This window comes from Mytilus trossulus, chromosome 1 (genome assembly GCF_036588685.1).
Source record: "Mytilus trossulus isolate FHL-02 chromosome 1, PNRI_Mtr1.1.1.hap1, whole genome shotgun sequence".
Classification (NCBI taxonomy): Eukaryota; Metazoa; Mollusca; class Bivalvia; order Mytilida; family Mytilidae; genus Mytilus; species Mytilus trossulus.
This window is the reverse complement of record NC_086373.1, coordinates 63,433,009-63,453,850: the sequence shown is the minus strand read 5'-3', so window position 1 is coordinate 63,453,850 and position 20,842 is coordinate 63,433,009. Positions and strand designations below refer to the sequence as shown.

Below are 20,842 nucleotides of genomic sequence, written 5' to 3'. Positions count from 1 at the left end.
AAGGAGACTTGATTTATTTCCTTCTGGATTAGATTGAAATTCCACTCTTGCTTTGCATGACATATTAAATTAGTTGACAGGTTCTCATTTTCCATGGATCATATTAGTTAGACAAAGGTAGGTTTTTATTAGTTTTCAACAAATATCAGCTTTAACTCTCTATTCTTTATTATGACCATTAAATGTTCAATATTTGAGAAAACTTCAATCTCTCTTCAAAATAGATTTTAAGAGATCATATTAAACTATGACATTGAAAGCTTTTAGCAAAATCGGAAATTCAATTTCATTTTTTTTACTCACTTGAAAGGCTTAAATCATTTCGTTTGAAAAAGCAATCACTTAAAATGTTCTACAAGAGTCTTAAATGTCTTGCACAAACACATGTTTAAAAGAGGTGTGTATTATGATAAATTATCCAATACGAATCCATAAAAATGTCAAAGTTTTTCAAAAGAGACGTTGAAGTGTACATTTCCAATTTCGTGAAATGATTCTGCTACACATTTAAGAACAGCCAAGCATAAAAAGAAATTTAAATGCAAAGTCGTATTCCACAATGGGCAATTGGCCACTTGAGCCTGTAAAATTAATATTAGTGGGTTGAAAGGCTCTTCAATTTGGGACAAGGATCATCCTCGAAATGATTAATGAACCAACTTCTAAGTAGAGCGAGCGACTTGTGAAGAAAGTTACCCTATCATTACCGAACACCTCAAGTCAGTCACATACCTGGCGCAAGGAAACTAAACAAGTCATTATGTATTTTTAACATGCAACCAGCTTTTCTGTATGTTGATCACATGGAGTTGCCTTTCAAGTTTTTTATCGCTAAACCAGATAAACAAACAAGGAAAATCTATTTTCTCTTGCTTTGATGAATTACATGTAATTTTTCCAAGAGAAATTGGTTTTTGTGCTTAAAATTAATAATGAGTACCTTTGAACATAAACCATATCAGGTTAAAACGTAGATTCATTATGTAGCTAGCCTGAGGGCAATTTATTGTGCAGCATAATAATGGTAGCTAAATTTCATTTCATTTTTACCACAGGATTAACAAACCCAGCTCGGAATTGGTGACAGTATTCATTGGAGAAGGAAAATGTGTCTAAAATTTTCTAAAGAGTGTAATTTCCTTGGAGCTGTGTAATGATGTTTCTATTTGGAATATATATTCAATTATAATATGGAATTTGATTCTACTTGGATCTATATATATATCAGTAATGTAATAATCTGACAAAATGCTTTCAAGGATTACATTCTGAAGATTTAATGAGATAGCACGGCCTTCAGGTAAGACAATTTTTTATTATCCTTTTAATGAAAAAGATGATGGGACAGAAAACCATCAAGTTAATGAGACAACTTATATTCATAAGAAGTATTTTGCATGTACTGACATAAGTATCGTTTTTTTTCTCATCTTAACACCAAAATGTACTAATCAACTGATAAAAATCAGCTTATTGATTACAGTAACTATGTCACCTATGCAAACTATGTATATATATAAATTTTCTAAATTTAAACCTACTCCTACTAGCCAAATTTGTGTCAGGTAGGTATAAAAATAGCCTGTTATATTATACAGATTTTCATCTGAAAGGGCAAACAGCAAAGCAGAAAATCCTGTCACGGTGTCACTGTAAAAACAGTGTTATGGACCTCTTTATTGACCTCCAGCGTAAATTCAGCAATTTTTTTTATTTTTTTGAGAAACGAAGAACTATTCATTAATGCCATAAGTTGACTTATTTATGGTAACTGTTGCTGGATTTTCTATTGTTTGCCACTGTGCAAATCTATTGCTATTTATATAATTGTTACTTAAATAACAAAACCTAATTCATTTGGATGCATCAATAATCTAGATATGTTCACTGTATCCTATCACGAAACTGTCCCACGATAATGCCTTTACCGGTAATAAAAATTTTGATTGGGAAATCCAATTTACCAAATGTGGGTGTATGAAAAAATGGTCCAATCCATCCGAGGTGCAATTTTCATACTTATGCAACAATACTAACAATTTGCAAATCAAAATGTAGATGAATGTTTAAAGCATGCATGCGTTTTCAATCAATATCTTCAGTACAGCTGTACATTGGTTCAGTTACTTAAATTTACATCATCTCTTTTGGCCTCTTTTCACTTTAGACTTGTTTGGGGCTAGTAGCCGCTACACTTTTTGAAGGTCTAATTACATTATAACTATTTTGTCTAAACAAAGCTATAAAACTGTCATAGCTTGACATTTAGCTTAACTTAATGTTACTGAACTGCTTACCAAATACATCTTACTACTTGTTTACAAAGTACCTTAAGTACCTCTCATTAAGATATATAATTACCACTAAACAAAGTCCTGTGGTTAACCTTCTTCATATCATAACAACAACTGGTGAATCCTGAGTGGGGTCCAACCCCAAATATATATCATAACAGAGTTATAATAAAGGGAACCCACTAAATTTGAAGGAATATAATGGACTATGATGAGGCTGGTTTTTAACTACCCACAAGGTTCTTGCAAGGTTCATTATATCAAGGATTTAGACCTTGTTTCTTTCCTATTATTGACATAACCACTGTTTTAGCCAAGCCTTTTGCATTATGCCACCTCATATAAAGGAGTGACAAAAAAAAATCATCTGGGGAGGAGTAGTGTACGTATGCTAAGAGCAGCACAAGTTCCAAATTATCTGTTAACCAGCCCAAGATGAATCCCCCTTTTTTACCCTATTAAATATCTAATATTCAGTATTGCCAATAACATTTTCAATTTATACTCCTAGTATGTCATGTTTCCAAACAGTTTTCTGATAATATTACTCCCTGGAGATTTGTTTAAATTAATTCTACCAAACCCCATCATAAAATTCTATCATTTTTCAACAATTTTATCAATATTTTAAAACATTAGTGTACATAGGGTGCGTTTGACAGCAACATTTGCCTAGAGATATGCATCATATTTAAATGCAGATTTTTCAATTTTCAGCTTTGTTATCGCTTTTTTAAAGCTTTAAATTACACATTTAAGATACTGTAAATTATAATAAACACTTTAATATGTTATATCACAATTCATCAACTGAAATGTCAGTGATAATGAATGGACTGATAAAGACTTCTAATAAGATTAAACATTTCACAAACTCATAGAACTAAGTTTTATGAGCTCTATGTTAAACATAAGAACCAGTGTAGGGTTCTGCCTCTGAATTCTTTTATGTAACTGTTGATTATGAAGATGACAAACGACCTAATGATGGCTCTATAGATCAAAATCATACTTCAAAAGCTTTCATATCCAATCCAGCTGTTGCATAGCTTATTATGATAGATCTTAACCTTTCCAAAGATTTGAAGAAGAAATATTGCTTTACTGATAAATATGTTTATTAATCCAGTTCACCCAGTAAAACTTGGGTTTCATCATCTCTCCTATACTGAATATGCATGAAATATTTGTTACTGGACATTAAGCAACAAGCATCCTTTGATTTCAGGTCACAATTTGCTTCAAAGCTAAATGTACCTCAGAGCAGAAATGTGTTATAGTTTGGCAATTAGTTTCAGAGCAGAAATGTGTAATAGTTTGGCAATTAGTTTTTCTTTAATCATTTTGAACTTTCTGTTTATATAACAGGTTTCCTTAAGGACTTTTGAAATTCTGTTACTGTGTCAATTGTCTTATTCCTTGGATAATCAAGAGTTTTACTCCTGTCTTTATAAAAAAAAATGCACCTCGACAATACATGGTCTGCCATGATTGCAATGATCTTTCCAAAGGGACCAAAAGTAATTTTCCTTCATTATCATTTCCTTTTATAGGCAACAGACTATAAAAGCAACATAAAAGAACCCATCTTATTCAATATGTACCATAAAGTGTCGATCTAATGATATATCTGATTAAGAAGACCCACATTAAAGGATACTTTTTCTCCATTATTCATACATGTTGGAGCCCTATTTGTATTCATCATTATGGAGGGTGGTAAAGGGTTAATTTCTTGCAACGTGTTTTGCCATTTTTATTTCAAGTGCAGTCATGAAAAAGGTTAGTTATTCACAGTGTTTTGTGAAATCAGTAAAAATATCAACGTGCAAGAATTTTTCTATTGTTCATTCATTGTGAAATGGCAATTTTATTTCACGTTCTTGCATGCAGATACCCCCCTTTACGCCCCTCATTATGTCTTGGGTAACTGTTACAAAAGCCTAGTCTTTCTGTATTTTTCAATACTTTTTCTAATTAATTGTCCATGTCATAATTTCTATAATTTACATTCTAACCAACACTATGTTCATGCACCTGACAAAACAAGCTGAATAAATTAACTACTAAATCAATTTTTTTTAAATTTATTTTCAAAATACTATTTTCATATTTCTTTACATACTGAAATTACATCTGCAGTGAATAATTAATATAATTAAAACTCATAATTCAATTTTTGTTGACTTAATCAAAATTTGTTTACCATATATTTTCTAAAAAAACACTATAACATAAACTTGTGTATAAAGCTTTGTAAAAATTTCTGTATACTATATTTGTTCGAATGAACACTCTACATGAAATTTTCACAAGCCTTTTGAAAAGATTTGTGAATATTATCTCAATTAATAACCATTAAGAAATGAAATATTATCCACACTCAAGAGAGCAATGATAAATAATGTCCAAATGTATTATTCATTGTTTTTTATCCTGAGACTGACAAACTCATTATCCAACATTTTTTTTTCAAAAGGAAACTTTTATGATATAAAAATTCTAAGCAGTCTGTAAAAGTGTCTTTTGCAACTTGACCAAGTAAGATTCTTCTAGACTAAACTTAATTCAGTCTTAGTAGGAAAATCTACTTGGTCACCGTCAAGTTGAAAAATTCTGAATATTATAGCCAACGGAATGAAAATGACTTGACCTTTGAGCATAAATTAACTGGAATCTTATTTCAAATTTGGCTGTGCATGTAAATTTCGTGCTAGTCTTAAAAGACGGAATCTAAATCAGCAGATCTGCCAATGTCTAAGACACGTCTGTACTACACATGCTATCTGTATTCTCTCTTGCTTTTCTTGCCTTCACACCTGTTCTTATTTTCCTCCCTAACCATTATCGTTAATTAAATGTTTAAATGTATCGTTTACACCTGGCAATCACTATTTTTTCTCCTTCCAAATTTGACATATATTGTAGATATAAGTGAACTGCAATCGAAGATATTTCCATCAGTCATTAACAACTACATCCAACTTTCAATAATTATTGCCAGCTATTTTACCCATCATCATTTTAACATTTGTTGCATGCGAGTAATTAACGAAAACTCGTAAAAAGTCAATTTACAGGTATAACTCTTAAGTTATCAGGATTGTACAAAACTTATCTTTCAAGATGAGAAAAGATAGCTTGTAATTGTTCATTATCATTGGAATGAAGAGAAGTCTTGATTGACTAACTTTGAAGTCAGCGGTAACAGAAAATATCAATTTTAATCTTTTCATTATAAACAGAAAGAAGCTGAAAACTGTTTTGCTACTAACTCTCTCTCTTTGAATTCAAATTAGTAAACATCACAATTTCTTGATTAAGTTATTTTTTTTGGCAAACTATTTTCTATCTTGTTACAAAATATAGAGTTAATGTGTCAAATTATTTGAATTTCTCAGTCAAGTCCAAATGACTTTATTGTGGGACTTCAGTTACATAGTTTCCATTCCCTTTTATGTAATACAAGCAATTTAAATGACTGAACTAAGTAGGTTAACATAACATATTCAGCTGCATAATTTCTGGAATCTAACCCAGTTAGTAAAGTTATTCAGGTATTAGTTTTCAAAAGGCATTCAGTTTTTCTCTGCACAAACACGACTTGAAAAGTTTCTAAAGTTTCATCTTTCCTAAGCGTAACCAAAAGCAGTTAATATTTCTCCTACGACTTCCTGGAGAGCTAAAACGGAAAGTTTTCTTGTCAGATCTCTAGCAGTTAAATTTTTTTCCCTGTATTCATCAAAAACATTGCAACTCCAACAAAAAACTTTAAAAGTCTTTTAGATTCCTCTTTAGTCTAGCCCATGTAGTAGTTCTGTCAGAGTTGTCTAAGTCAAATGTCTTTTTAAGTGAATCAGTTTTCTATTTGGTCATGTTTGTGTCATCTTCATTTCAGAAATACATGCATTCCTGAATAGACTTTACAAGCCTATCCAAACTTCTTTGACAACTAGAAAGTATTCATTCAAGATTTTCTTTGCTGCATGCATGTAAAGCAGACAAGGTTCATTTTACATAACAAGAGTTAAAATAGTTGTACATAACAAGAGTTAAAATAGTCAAGATTTCTCTCAAGCGGCTTGCCAGTTTAAGCCCCGTCTTTCTTTCTTTCCATAATTGTTCTAGTTAACATCTCTCTCCAATGCAATCAACTGTAGTTGGCCATCTTTATGCAATAGCAATCAGTTTCTGATATATCTCTTATGAGATCTCAAGCTGTTTTACTGTTCTTATTACTACTGTTTGTTATGGCAGAACTATTTCTCTTTCATTTATTTTCAAATCAATATTCATAAAGGTAAAAAAATACATTCTAGATTAGTTCTGCACATGCCCTTTTCAGCTGGAATAATTATTAAAAAAAACTCAATCACAAGTTCAGGCAGACCTCATTTCTTTTTTTAGTATGTTCTTTAAATACAAATCATGCCTCTGTCTTTTGAGATTTAAAAAGATCTGCATCTGAAATCCATGCTGAAGTAACTCTACTAAATTTACAAGATTTATGGCAGCTTTACCAGTTTTGTGGGATATCATTGGCAGAACAGTCAGGCGCAGATCCAGAGGGGGGGTTCGGGGGGTAAGAACCCCCCCTTTTTTGACGATGAAATGCATTTGAATGGGGACATGTTATTTGAACCCCCCCCCTTTGTCCTGGGTTAGGACCCCCCTTTTTAAAATGGCTGGATCCGCCCTGGACTGTTTACAGCTTCATATAACCAAGGAGGTTATATTAGAATATAACCTCCTTGATATAACATACTGTGTTACTAAACCTTTTTTTGTGAGATCCAAAGCAGTATAACATCAAGTGTTGTTTTTATTTTATGCTTCTGTTGCAGCAATAGGGGCTGTAAATGTTACCCTTGCATGTACAATGATACTCTGATGTTAGGAAAATGTCCCCCCCCCCCCCCCCCCCCCATCTTTCAACTGTGAGGCATTGTCCAGACATTTGAAAGCCTTTTTTGAGGTCTTGCAGGGGCAGATATGCTGCAGTGAAGAACCCAAGCAAGTCCTAAAAGGCTACCAAATCCTCAGATTAATCTCAGAAATAATGGTGATCTACTTGCGCTCTATTTCTGGTTTTTGCGTCCTTCACAATACTTCATACTTTTGTGTGATGCAGGGAAGAATTTCTAGTTTTGTGAATAGAATAACATCGTCTTTAATATGATTTTAATGCTTAAGCAACAGTTACTCATTGTGTAACCAGGAGCGGATCCAGCCATTTTAAAAAGAGGGGGGTTCCCAACCCAGAGTAAAGGGGGTTCCAACTATATGCTGCCATTCAAATCCATTGATCGCCAAAAAAAAGGGGGGTTCCACAACCCCCCCCCCCCCTGGATCTGCCACTGGTAACCAATTATTCCTTCATAATACTGTTAAACCAATACAAACACATATTGTTACTTTATCTGACCAAATTCCAACTTATATTCAACATTTGATCGTTGCAAGCAGCTTGATATACTTGTCTTTAAGTGATCTTTGGCAGTATACATTGGTATGACCCTTGTGTGATTTGATGTAATAAACAATCTATCTTTGGGTCATTAAGGAACACCAATTTCGTTAACATTATTTATGTTACAGTATAGATTTTTGCCCTATTTGTTTTTTAGCAGTTCAGCAACTATTTTCCCATATAAATCTTGGGAGAAAAAAATACTTTTAAGTCATGAACATTTCAATGTAACTTTTGATCAATTTCCATAGCAAGATTATTTCTGAAAAGAGCTCTCGGAATCAGTTTCACAAAAAGCATACCACTAAGATTGATCGTAAGTATACTGAATTGATCATGACTTACAACCGATCATAGTAGAAAGCTTTTTTTGTGAAATTGACTTCAGATTCTTATGTTTGGGCAACCACAACTTTTAAAGTGTCTACAGTATGAAAGAACTAGTGCATTGCTTGATTTTCAATAATAGTAGCAAAACATTTATTTTTACGATTATACCAATGAAAAAACGATCATCTGAAAGCAATTTTCTGTTGACAAGACACCTTTATTTTAAATTTCTCTTTCTTTATGCCAATTTCAAATTAAATTGCTTTGTGTGTTTTTACATTACTTTGTTGCATAACCCCAGGCTGACTTGGGAATGTGCAGATTTTATTTACACCAGGTACAGCTTTAAAAGAACTATCAGTTAAGGTTTAAATTCCTTTGAGGTTTTGGATAAAAGCAATCTTTTGAAGATTTTTATGTAGTATGATTGCAGAGTTTTATTATGTAGATAATGATAAAGTCAACATAATATTGCAATTTAACTGATACATTTCTAGGTGCATTGTTCACCCACACAGCATGATATGAGCATAATCAATTACCAGCTCATTTTAGACACTAATGTTCTCAAACTGCCTCTGATAAATTTATATTTAGTACTTTTTCAGAGGCTGAATCTATTCCAAAAGTTACTGAATCACAATTTTTCAAAATAGAGTGGTTGGATGCACGGCTATCACTTTATAAAATGATTTGGTGAACCAAACAATTCAACAAGCCCATTGAATATTGTCTATTATCTGAACTTGTATGGTTGAGTGGATGTGGATTTAACCCAAATTAGGAAGTGTGCATTTTACTTCATAATTGGAAGATATTTGGATGTAAATTTCAATAAACTTGAAAAAACATGTTTTGCTCATTGTCGAGGGCCATACAGTGACCTTTAACTGCTAAAATTTCACACCATTCATACTGATGACAATTATATTCTGTATTCTCTATAACCATCAATTCTTTTTCATTGAATCGTTTGGCAGTTCCATTCTATATTACCCAAGAAAACAGGTATATATATATTGCCAAACAGAAACTTTCTACTTTTCTGTTTTCATTCTTCCAACTATGTCCCTCATGATTGACCTCAAAGTCATGTGCCATTCAAACTTTTGCATTTCTACTTAAATGTAGAAACAAGAGAGAATTCTTCCTTAAACATTATCTGTATACAGTATATAATACAATAATTTATCGTCACAAAGGCTACTGTAATCTTTTGACAGATGAATCTCTTGAGGATTGAAGTAGCCTTTTGTTCTTGACAAGGAGTGAAATGTATACCAAATAGTTCAGCTCAATATCACAGGCACTTGTCTCTGGTAAAAAAAATCTTAGGTATACAAGATTTTTTACAGAGACAAGTGCCTGTGCTCTATGACCTCAACAAATTTGTTATTTTGAAGTATGTGAATTAAATACATTCTGTATATCACTCCTGTGTTATATCTGGTCTTTAGACAGATCTATAAATTTGTTTAAGTTTTGAAGATCAGTCGTAACACTACCAAAATTTGTCAAGATATGCCTTTCACAGAGATGCTTGAAAACTTATGTGCTTTCTTGAATACAACTGTTTCAGATAGCAAAGATTTATTAAAAGTTAAGCTTAAAACATCCGGAAGTGTTACAACAAAATAAAATATGGTTAAATTCCTGCTTCACACGAGTCCAATTGTGTTAATAGGTAGTGTGCCTATATTTGCTAACATCTATGTCAATTAATCACTGGTTGAGAGTTAATATTTTGGAAATCATAAGCATATTCTTATTTTCATACAATCATATCATATAAGACTTCTAATTGAAGCAGGATCTACTCAGTAGGCAAAAAGACATTTTCTAGAGCCCTCAAGCCCTAAGGAAAAGATGGTTTGTTTTTATTTATATTAATAGAAACTTTATTCAGTCGGGAGTTGCAGAACCAAACATTTTTCCATTCCATTATGGCACCTTTTCATAAAACATTTCCCAAATCTTTCAATTTGACATCCAATAATTGATGAATTTGTCACCAGATTTAAGAAACTGACCAAAGTCAATGGTGAAGGAACCACATACCAGTAATAGACTTGATTCAAAACTTTAAAGTTTTCATTGTGCATCATCTGCAAGTAGAACTTGTCATACAAAAACAGCAAATCCAATTACCAAAACCTGACAAATTTTCAGAGAGATAATCAAGATTGCATTAACATGTCATAAACATAGTCTAGGGCTGATGTGTTTTGCAGATGGGATAGTGTGTTAGATTTTTAATGATTACTACTCCATAACTTAATTTGAAAATAATTATTCACTGCAATAACTCATGTTTACGCATTATAAAAAATAATTCTAATATTTTCCAAAATGGCCACCATGGGAATGTCACAATCTTGATAAAAAAAAAATGCTTTGAAAATATCTAGTGAAATGTGAACAGTTATCCTACATCCAGCTGGCTAAGTCTTAGATTCAAGCAAGCTTTAAATCTGGACTTTTTATCTTTTTAACATCCTGCAGCTGTTACACTGCAAGAAATTAAGTGTTAACATTAAAAAGTTAACATCCAATTTGAGCAGAATAATATTTGAACATTGTGTCTGCAAAAAATGGTCAATTCTCTATGCAAGAAAAAAATTACACATCATGAAGTCTCAAATGAGATTCAAAATGTATACAGATATGTCACTGTGATCAATACAGTATTCTGATTCAACAATAATTGAAGTGAATAGATGAATTAAACATGTAAAGTAGCTTGTCAAGAAAACGGAAAGCGTCTAACCAAGCATGTATTGCAAATTAAACTTTCGGCCTCTAATGTATGTGCCATCATTCATCAAAGAAAAATCCAGTCCTGAATCAAAACCCTTGCATCCATAAACATTCTTTCCAATATAACTACACACAGATCCCTTTCAAGTTTCACATCCAATTAATTTTCTTTTCCCTAAGAGCATGGATAAAGTCGTTTTTCAATAAAATATAAAAGAAACCTAGTGTAATATTTATGATATAATAAACCCATATCTTCAGACAACTTTTTTGAAAGAAACTTAATGTTCCTTGGTTGCTATGAATTTTATATATGATGGTTTTGACAAAAAAACACGAAGATTTATTTGTTCTTGATATAAATGTAATTTCTGTCTGTTGTCACATGGTATAGCAATTTACATACAGCTTTCATGATTTGTAATCCTAGCACACATCTAAGCATAAAATGATATTATGAATCTTAATAGAAACTGAAATGATTTGTGGTCAGATTTGTACTGTGCCAGATTTTAGCACTTTATCTGAAACACTCTTCTCATATTGAGTAGTCTGTATCAAATGATCATTTATCTATGTATTTGGCTGACAACCATATTTCTCTATATTAAAATGCAGGCATATTTCTAGAAACACTTTAAAGGGCGAGCTTGAGAATTTTTGTTGTTGTTGAGATTATAAGACATCTATGTGATTTAAAAGAATATCATTAGGGGGAGGGTTGTAGCACACCAGGACTTAAACATTAAACTTTTTATCCAAATGATTTTCTTATTTCTGCTGAAAAAGGAAGATATCTGATCTTTCTCATAAAATAGAAAGTAAAACTAGTAACCCCCTGAACTGCACCAAGTCCAAATGATTGGTGAACATAATCTTAGTCTGAGTATATGACAGTAATTACATTTTGTATGTTTAATTTTCTTGAAGCCTTGACCTTTGACTTCTAAATGATTCATTTATCTTCAGTTGACCTGATGTCTACTCAGACCAAATAACATGTAAACTAATCTGACTTTTTTCTATGGCTTTCATAATTAACCAACTTGACTGACCTTGAATTTTGACTACTAATTAATCAAAATCTTTTTGACTGAACTGTTGATCATAACCTGATTGTGACCTTGAACCAAACTATCTTGTGACCTTGACCTTTCTTGACTACTACATGATTAAAATCTTCATTTCCTTGACTGGACAAATAGGTTATTTACTGTAGGATATTTGTGATTCATTTTTTTCTCTCTCCAAAATTAAGAAAAAGTGTTTTGTTTATTACAGCAAAGAGTTCTGCTGTTAAATATTTACAGTGCTGGTTTACTGAAGATTGTAACTTGTAATCTGGGATTACAAACCCTCAAGCATCTCCAAAGGTCTCTTGTATTCAAGGGAAATCAAATAGTTTGTTCATAACTACCTTACTAAACCTCCGTCATAAACACCAGAATAGACCATAACTAACAATTGCCCTCTTGTACAATTAACTGGTTAACAAAGTTATCAAACACTTTTATTTCAAACACACCTTGCAACCAAACAATAAATGCATGGAAAATTTACTTTTAACAAGAACAAATGAAACATTTTCTGACCAATTTAATAATTCCATTTTCTTCTTCCCTAACAACAAAACTATTTCAAAAGATAATTAATCTCTTTAAATGGCATGCATGCAATATTTAAAACTAATAATGCATTTGTTTGTGATAAACTAACATTTCATAAAACTCAGTAGAATATACACTGTGTTCTGGGCCAATCTCTTAAGGATTTGGTTCAACAATGTGTTGAAAGATTGGTATCCTTCACAAGAAAAAAATCTATTGGATCTTCACTATTTTGACAGCCTTTCCTACGATTTGATGTGGCTTAATGACATTTGATATGGGGAAAAAACTTCTCGGATCATATATCATACTCAAACCGATTTTTTTTCCTTTTTCCAATATACAATTTACACCACAAGGTTATGATCAACATTGAAGGTCAAAACATTCTCTGATTAAAACCCTAAAATTCACCAGTTCACAAAAAAATCATAATTTTATTCATAAATTTAACCTCTCTAAAGGACAGACATATGCAATGGTTAACTCAAAACCTTGAATGGAACACATTTGAGTGCAATTTTGACATTTTTTCTGCCTATGAGAAACCAAATTCTCCTACAATTCCATTATGTTCCCTATCAGTACTACAAGGTCTGTTCTACTTCCAAACTACCAGTTCTTGTGTAATATTCCAACTTGAGTAGGAATGCCAGACAAATACCATTATGATGTTCTAATGACAAAAGCTACTTTCCGATCAAGATTCTGGCCATTTTGTGATCAATTACAGGTAAAAGTTTGACATCTAAGGTTTTAACAACAGGAACTCCATTTCCTTTGTGTTCTCATTATACAATAAAGCTAGAACCATATGCAGATGGGCTGTCATGTAAACTTTAATTGGACAAACTACCTCCTCCACAAAGCTGTATGCATAGTAATTAATTCCTAAATAATCTATAGATATTGGCAAAACAAGCACTTGATGGCAACTGTTATTTGATATCAAGTCTCATGCATTGGTCTAGAGAGCAAAAATTGTGTAACAAGTTGCTTAGTGCTTATTCATATTTCCTGATATGTTTGGGCGTTTGTCAATGACATACAGACTTGAATTTACCTACAGTACAAATAGATATGTAAACTTGAGATGAAAGACTTTTCCTATCAGGCAATAAGAATAAACTTCATCTCCGAGACAAAATTCTAACTATATTTGCAACATAAAGCTTAAGTCTCTTGATGGAGAGCAACTATCACCATCATGTTATAAACCATATTAATCCTATATTTTTCCTTTTCAAACAGTGTGTCTATATGTGGCCTTGATCTAGACCTTGACATTCCCACCTTATTTGAACTAGTCCTTGATATTGACCTTTTGGAACCTGTTAAGGATACTTTGTTCAAGGACTTTGATCAAAGTAATACTCAATGCAAACTTGAGGCCCAAGTAACAAATCTGTCTGACAGAGGCAAATCTAGAGTTGGTCTAATCAAGGTTGGTTTATTTTTTCTGATTTTTGACTGCCTTACCCTCCCTTATATTTTATTATGAAGACTTTCGACTTGACATCATCAGGACATTCTAACTTTGTTTATCAAATTAACATCAACTATACAAAGGACATTCCAAGAAAGTGTCTTAAAATTCTTTCAAGTATTCAGATGAAAATACTAAGTGTTTGTCCTCAACAAACTTCCCTTCCCAGTCATTTTAAATCATGCAACTTCTCAAACTTAATTCTCAATTCAATTCTGTAAATGAACTGACAAATTAACTACCATTCCAAACATGTGCCCACAATGTATGCATATATCTTTTAATGATACCAACCCATCCTTACCAATTCAAAATAATTAACCATTCTCCTCTCAAAATTCAATCATAAGGCATTATGATTGAAATTTGAGAGGAGAATAGATAAATAAAAGTACTCGATAAAATTATTACATAATAATAATATGAAGACTCGACAACAACTTCAGTTCAGAATATCAACTTAAACGTGATGCAGTTAGCTTTAAAGTTGATGGATCTCATTTACAATCATTCAAATATCTGATAGGTTTTTTTTGCTTGACTTAAGTCCTATCATTCAAAAGACAGATAATTCTAGTCAAGATGTCATCTCCATTCATTAATATCAGATTAATAAAATCTTTTGATGTGTTCATACATTTTCATAGGTCTTCCCTTTTATACTGAGAACCTATAGATTTGCCATTAATAGAATTACACAGGTCCAATTATTTTTTCAAATGGATTTTCTTTCAAGTTTTGTGGAAAAAGTTCTGATTACTTTAAATAAAGATTATTTCTTCACTGTCAGAGCTGTTAAATCTGGTAGGATTCTACTTCAAAGAACCTATACAAAAAGTTGTAATTAGTTCATACAACTTAAATCTAAGTGCTACAAAGCAATGCAATGTCTTTTTGATGTAACATCAATTACAAGCCATGTTGTAGTCTCTATAAACGAATACTTGACAAGACCCTGATATCAAACTCCACTAAATGCTATTTTATTACCATTATCATGCATTAATATTTACTCAGTAGTAATATATCTAAGTGAATTTATATGTTGTCTAAGTGTATTTTGAAATCTCAGTTCTCTCTCTATCTATCTACCCTCTATAATTAACAAAACAGTTTCATGTTCACATATTGAAATATAAATTATTACAACCCCATATCAATTCAATTCTGATAAAACCAGCTCATTTTGTCTTGACAGGTCTTCAATTTATAGCTGCCAACAAATATTGTCTGATATTGATGTGTATTGGAGTATTGCCTACTGTAAAAGGTTACATGTTTTGTTTTCAGGTGATATTTTCTGTGTTGGATGTTTTATTATGATCTCATTGACATATAATCCTGCATCTTTTATTTATATGATGTGCCATGGTTGAGATTTTATATTCCAGTATTGTTTCATTTTCTGCTTGAATTCAAATATTCACATCCTATATATTTTTTAATGTGTCATGATTTTAACTAATGTCTATGAACCCTTATAAAGATTGATGGCTTTTAGTGCTACTGTCAGAACGGTCCATCTCAGTTGCTTTGAGAGTGATTTTGAGGAAAAGTCAACATTAGATATAATTGGGTTGAATTTCAGTTTGTAAATTATATGTTTGAATCATAAGATGCACAATTATTCAAAATATTGCTGGAACAAACAGTCTGTTCTTGTGTTGAGGCATCATCTATGTTTTTTATCAGGTCATTTGGATATTAGCTATTTGCTCTACTATGTGTGTGGTTTAAAAGTGCAGATTCTTTTAAAAGAGACTTTCTCAAAGCTTCATGATACAGACAATAAAAGTTTATAAGATATTCATAAGCTATATGAGCATTCATATACATAAAAATATAATTGTTCAAGACATAATAAAACAATATAAGAAACACATTATGATATTTTTTATTTCATTTCATACATTTTCATTATAATCTGTAATAAATAAAATAATAAAACGGAGACGATAAAAAACAATATTGAATCAGAATCCACCAGGAATTAAGACTATTAAATCAGAATCCACCAGAATCCACCAGGAATTAAGACACATTGTGATACATATATCAAGTGAATGGATCAATAATGGGCTAGGAAAACCTTCACAAAATTCTTTACTTTGCAATTAGTGTGAAAGATTTCTCTGTATAAAACCTATTTGGTTGATAAATGAGATCAAAGGATTTTGAATGTACAATAAATAACCAGATGATTCGGTTATTAAAAACCTTCCACTGAATTCTATTGACATTACATGCAAACTTGAGGATAAAAGACTGAAAATTCAATACCACCTGTCAGACTCGATTAGATCAAAAGGCTTAACTTTGTAACAATATAGCTCCTGTGAAATCTTATAGGCAATCTCAATGCATATAATACTTTTCAGATGAGATGAGGGAAATTATTTTCTTATAATTTTTTTATAGGAAATATGAAGAAGATACTTTCTGGAATATGAACAGGATCAACATTCTAGAATGTGAAAAGGATATTTTCTGGGTTCAGTTACAAATAAGAAGAAAAGGTAATTTATTAATCCATATTATAGTATAAGGTTATAATTTTCTTTTTGTTATATACTTGTATATTTATACCCTTGTGGCCAGTCAAATGTTCTTAAACTGAATTTCATGGTAATAATAAATTCAACTGATAAAATATAATAACTTACCTCCCTTCTTAATAATTATTAAGGTATACAGAGTTGCCTCCCCTTTTAAATATGTTATAAGTCAAATAGAGTTATCTCCCATTGTGTTAGAAATGTTAAATTTTAGTAAACTACGACAACAATGATACATTTCCACACAAAGCAAATAGCAATTGTTAAATTTTAAAAGGTTTATGAAAAAGAAAGGAATGAAAAAGTGAAAAAAACAATAAAAATGCTCATAATTAATTATTATTTTTTGTATTTCTTGGTATTTTCAAGTGCATCTTGTTTCCAGTATGGCTGGTGGTATAAGTAAGATGATTTGAATTTGAGAAATATATAATATTAAATTTTGAATAATTAACAAAATAAAATTTAAATCCAAAAAATATAAACATTAACAGATTTGTTTTAAGTGACAGAAAATATAAACAGAATGGTATGACTAATTTTTTTTTCAAGATCTACATAAGGAAAAAGCATGAATAGTAAAATATGGCAGTGAACCGAAGTTGAAGCTTTACAACAAATCAATTTTACAAAATATGAAGTTATTTCAAAATGGTGGTGTGACCAATGACTACAGCTAATTTAGTCTATTATGTATCAACAACCTTCTTGTAGGCAGGTTCAGTGTCAAAGTCAGCAGAAACATCCTAGCTTTAGTGCCTATAAATCCATCTTGGTCATAAGTGAAGATTAAGTCTTTTCTCAAACAGATTCATGTACAAAAACAAAAGAAAATGTAACACACTTGGTCCTTTTCTTAAGGTGGTACCCAACACCTGACCTAAAATTGATTTGGCTCGTTTAATTTTCTTAAAATTTAAAAAGTATTTACTTTGACCCTTTGACAAAAATATAAAAACTTCAATTAATTTGAACCAACCGTTTAATCAGAAAAATTACACTGGTTATATAGCAGTTTGACAAAAACTTATTTTGATCATTGAGAAGCTTAATAATCCCTTTACAACATAACTTCATTAAAACGTTCTGCTGATTTTACAGAGTTATCTCCCTGAAATGTTAGGTACCACCTTAATGAAACAAATAAACTGGATTTCATAAGTGGATCTGATCTTTTATGACAGCATCTGGTACATGTAAACATAGATGTTCCTTGTTCTCATCAAAGTACAATTAAGCCACAAGTCACTCCACATAAGTTCTCAAAGCTGTCATTCTCTTTTGAATTTTTGTAAAATTGATTTGTCGTAAAGCACAACTCCCACTTCGCTGCATGTAAGATGATAGAAGAGGCAACAACAAGATATGACAACACTGATGTATAGAAATGTATACATTGTTGTTTACTCACTTGATTTGGCCCCATCATAGGGGGGTGAGGAGGCTGTGAATGGGGGGACGGCTGTGATGCTGGCGGCTACCAATACAAGGGACCAACATTATTTGATGGTGCTTTAGTGCAAGTTTAGTGCAGTCAATTTTTAGGCAATACAATGTGACATTTTTAATGGAATCAATTAAACTTTTTAATCTAGCCCCTTGATATTTATAAAGCCCAAATTAGTTTCTTATTTAGTATTACTGAAAACTTTCACCATAACCATATTACTTCACACAAACACACACACTTATAAGATAATTGGTATGAAATTATATAAAATTATTATGTTTCAATATCCCAAAACTTACATTTTATTATTTTATTAAACAGGAATCCATGCATTCAGCACAGAACAGAATATTATGGAATTTTGCATACAAAGGGAGTTAACACCATCACAAAAGTTAATACATATAACAAGGAAAGCAGAGTTGTCTCCCATGCCTTTATTATACAGCTTATGTAAATGGGATGTCTTGATGAGAAATGATGAATGAAATTTGTGTATCAAATGTGTTTTATCAACAAAGAATGGAAGAAAAAAAATACTTACAGGGAAAAAACCAGGAGGCATTGGCCCCCCTGGTGGCATTCCATCCTGTGGGGGCATTTGTCCTAACGGACTCTGTGCTGCTGGATTCTGAAAAGATATAAAACAAAACTGTGAGAACATAAAACAGAGGGAAATATTCAAGATGACATATAATATTTGATAAAAGAAATCAACCTGATGTTGAAAATGATGTTATTCATTAAGGAAATAATGTGATTGTTTTAAGCTGTTATCTGAAAATTAAAGAATGAAATGTGTAAATTCTTGATAATGCCATGAAATGTACATCTCAGGAAGGAGTATTTTCATACTGAAAGTAAAAATCATAGAAGGTGACAAATTTAGCAATACCCAGCAATAGCAATAATGCAAATGTCTGAGGAATTCTGTCCATTGAGGAACTTCTCTTTAACAGCAAGAATACATAATAAACAGCTAATGCCACACAAACAAACGGATTTTTGTAATGATCATACCCATACTATTATATTTTTAAAATCACAACCCATTAATCTGGTTGAAAAGAAAATGTTTTGAGAAAATATTCTACCAGTTCCTGTTGATTACAATTTTTATCCACTCAAGATAATTCATTTTTTTAGAAAATCTTACAATTTAGTGTTTGAAAATTGAACTACAAAGACTTAAAGAGTTGATAATTGTTGCAGTATTATGGGTAGTGTGGCAGATTCTCCATTGACGAAATTGAAAATGTCAACTGCCATATCCTATATGGATAGGGTTGGAAATTACTTGCAACAACAACAAAAATCAACCTCAAAACTTATCAGTCAGACCAGAAAAGATTTGAATTCACACAAGTCAAGAAATCTTTTAAATACAATGAATTTTTTCCTGCATCACATAAAAAATCTTATTCCAAATTGTAAATCATCTCCTTATTTCTTTATGACAATAAGTTTCTATCTTGCAAACTTCACAAATAAAATCAATAAAAATGGAAATCATCTTAAACCTTTACATTGCAGACAAAAATGTCTTTATTGTAAGAATTGATAATTGATGACATGACTAAACACTCATTTTGAATCACGCAAATTTTAAGTTTTTGTAAACATTTTGTGAATTTTAAATGTCAGCATAGCTCAGCATAGCCCAGAAAAATGTGGTGGTTTCATTTAAAAGTACAAATTTATAAATAAGTACATGTACTAATATAAAGTTTTTTTTTTTTTACGTACTAATATAAAGTTGGTTTTTTTTTACAATCATTTGGTTTCTATTCTGTTTTAGTTTTCTCTTGAAATATACAGTTGAAAAAATGAAATACAAGCTATGCATCACTGATTGCTTTTATATGCTTAAAATGTGCTTAAATACATTTTTTTCTTTCATAATTGTCTTATTTTGTTAAGAAACTAATCCATTAACTATCCCATTAATAATATTGAACCGATAACCAGAACAATTACTTCCCTTGTTTAAAATTGGAGTTATTCCCCTTTGGTCATTAGCTGACTGATCTAGTATTTGATTTATTCCAATTTTTGGTTTTCTAAAAACTATTTTTAAACTTATAACCCTTTTCTTTCTTTATTAATATTTTTCATTTTTCACTACACACATACAACCATTGGAAAGTCTACATTTCATTAAACCTCTCATTAAATCTTGTATCCTTGTTCATCTTTACTGCTTTCTAGAAATTATGAGTGTCAGAAAATTCTAGAAATGAATGAATAAACCAGAAACAGAATTCCATCACTAAAAACATCCCATAGTTTGGAAAACCCAAACAATGAGTTGACTTACTATTAAATGGTAAAGTTTAAATAACAATATGTACTTGTTATAAAACCAAGTACATCAAAATATTAACAATCATTTTAGGCTGTCCTTTATCTTTTTTTTTAATATTCATATTTCTATATGCAAGTTACATCCTTTGACCCACTGTAGAAATCAATGCCTAACAAGGTTCTATTCTTAAATTGTCAGATTTATTTAAAGAACTAACTATGATAAGGGTCTTATTTGGCCCAATATTCCACTGAACTTTGTACTTTTAATTTTGGAATTCTATTTTAAGATGACATGATATCATATGCCTAAAAAAAATTGCAATAATGCACTATCAGTGCATGAAGTTGTAGATACCCACTTTTTAGCCTTTTCATAAAAATATAGATTTGATCATTTTGAATAAGCTCTAGTTTACTGTCTACATTGTATCAGATTAACAAGTCTTTTAAATTTCAAACTCTAAAATCTTTTATCAATAGCTCAAGTCAATTGACCAATTACATTGAAACTCACAGTACAAATGTACTGGATATCATCTACACGGTTAATGCTACAATTCACAACAGAAACACGCAAGTTCCTTAT

The 20,842-nt window shown here is 31.2% G+C and overlaps 1 protein-coding gene and 1 long non-coding RNA gene across 15 annotated transcripts in view; one reads left to right on the top strand and one right to left on the bottom strand.

The window, feature by feature from the left end:
* Positions 1-20,842, bottom strand: part of LOC134681724 (single-stranded DNA-binding protein 3-like) — a 77,895-nt gene that overhangs the window by 30,737 nt on the left and 26,316 nt on the right. For 13 of the 14 annotated variants that reach the window (XM_063541364.1, XM_063541444.1, XM_063541439.1 and 10 more), the window contains exons 7-8: positions 18,494-18,580; positions 17,911-17,976 (exon numbers count right to left, since the gene is read on the bottom strand). In XM_063541364.1, coding sequence (XP_063397434.1) covers positions 17,911-17,976; positions 18,494-18,580 — 153 coding nt within the window. The remainder of the gene's footprint in view (positions 1-17,910; positions 17,977-18,493; positions 18,581-20,842) is intronic. The other variant, XM_063541402.1, reaches the window with a different exon arrangement.
* Positions 680-18,852, top strand: LOC134681823 (uncharacterized). The gene is made up of 3 exons (XR_010100703.1): positions 680-1,300; positions 16,363-16,460; positions 18,271-18,852. It is a non-coding gene; the product is annotated as an uncharacterized LOC134681823 (long non-coding RNA).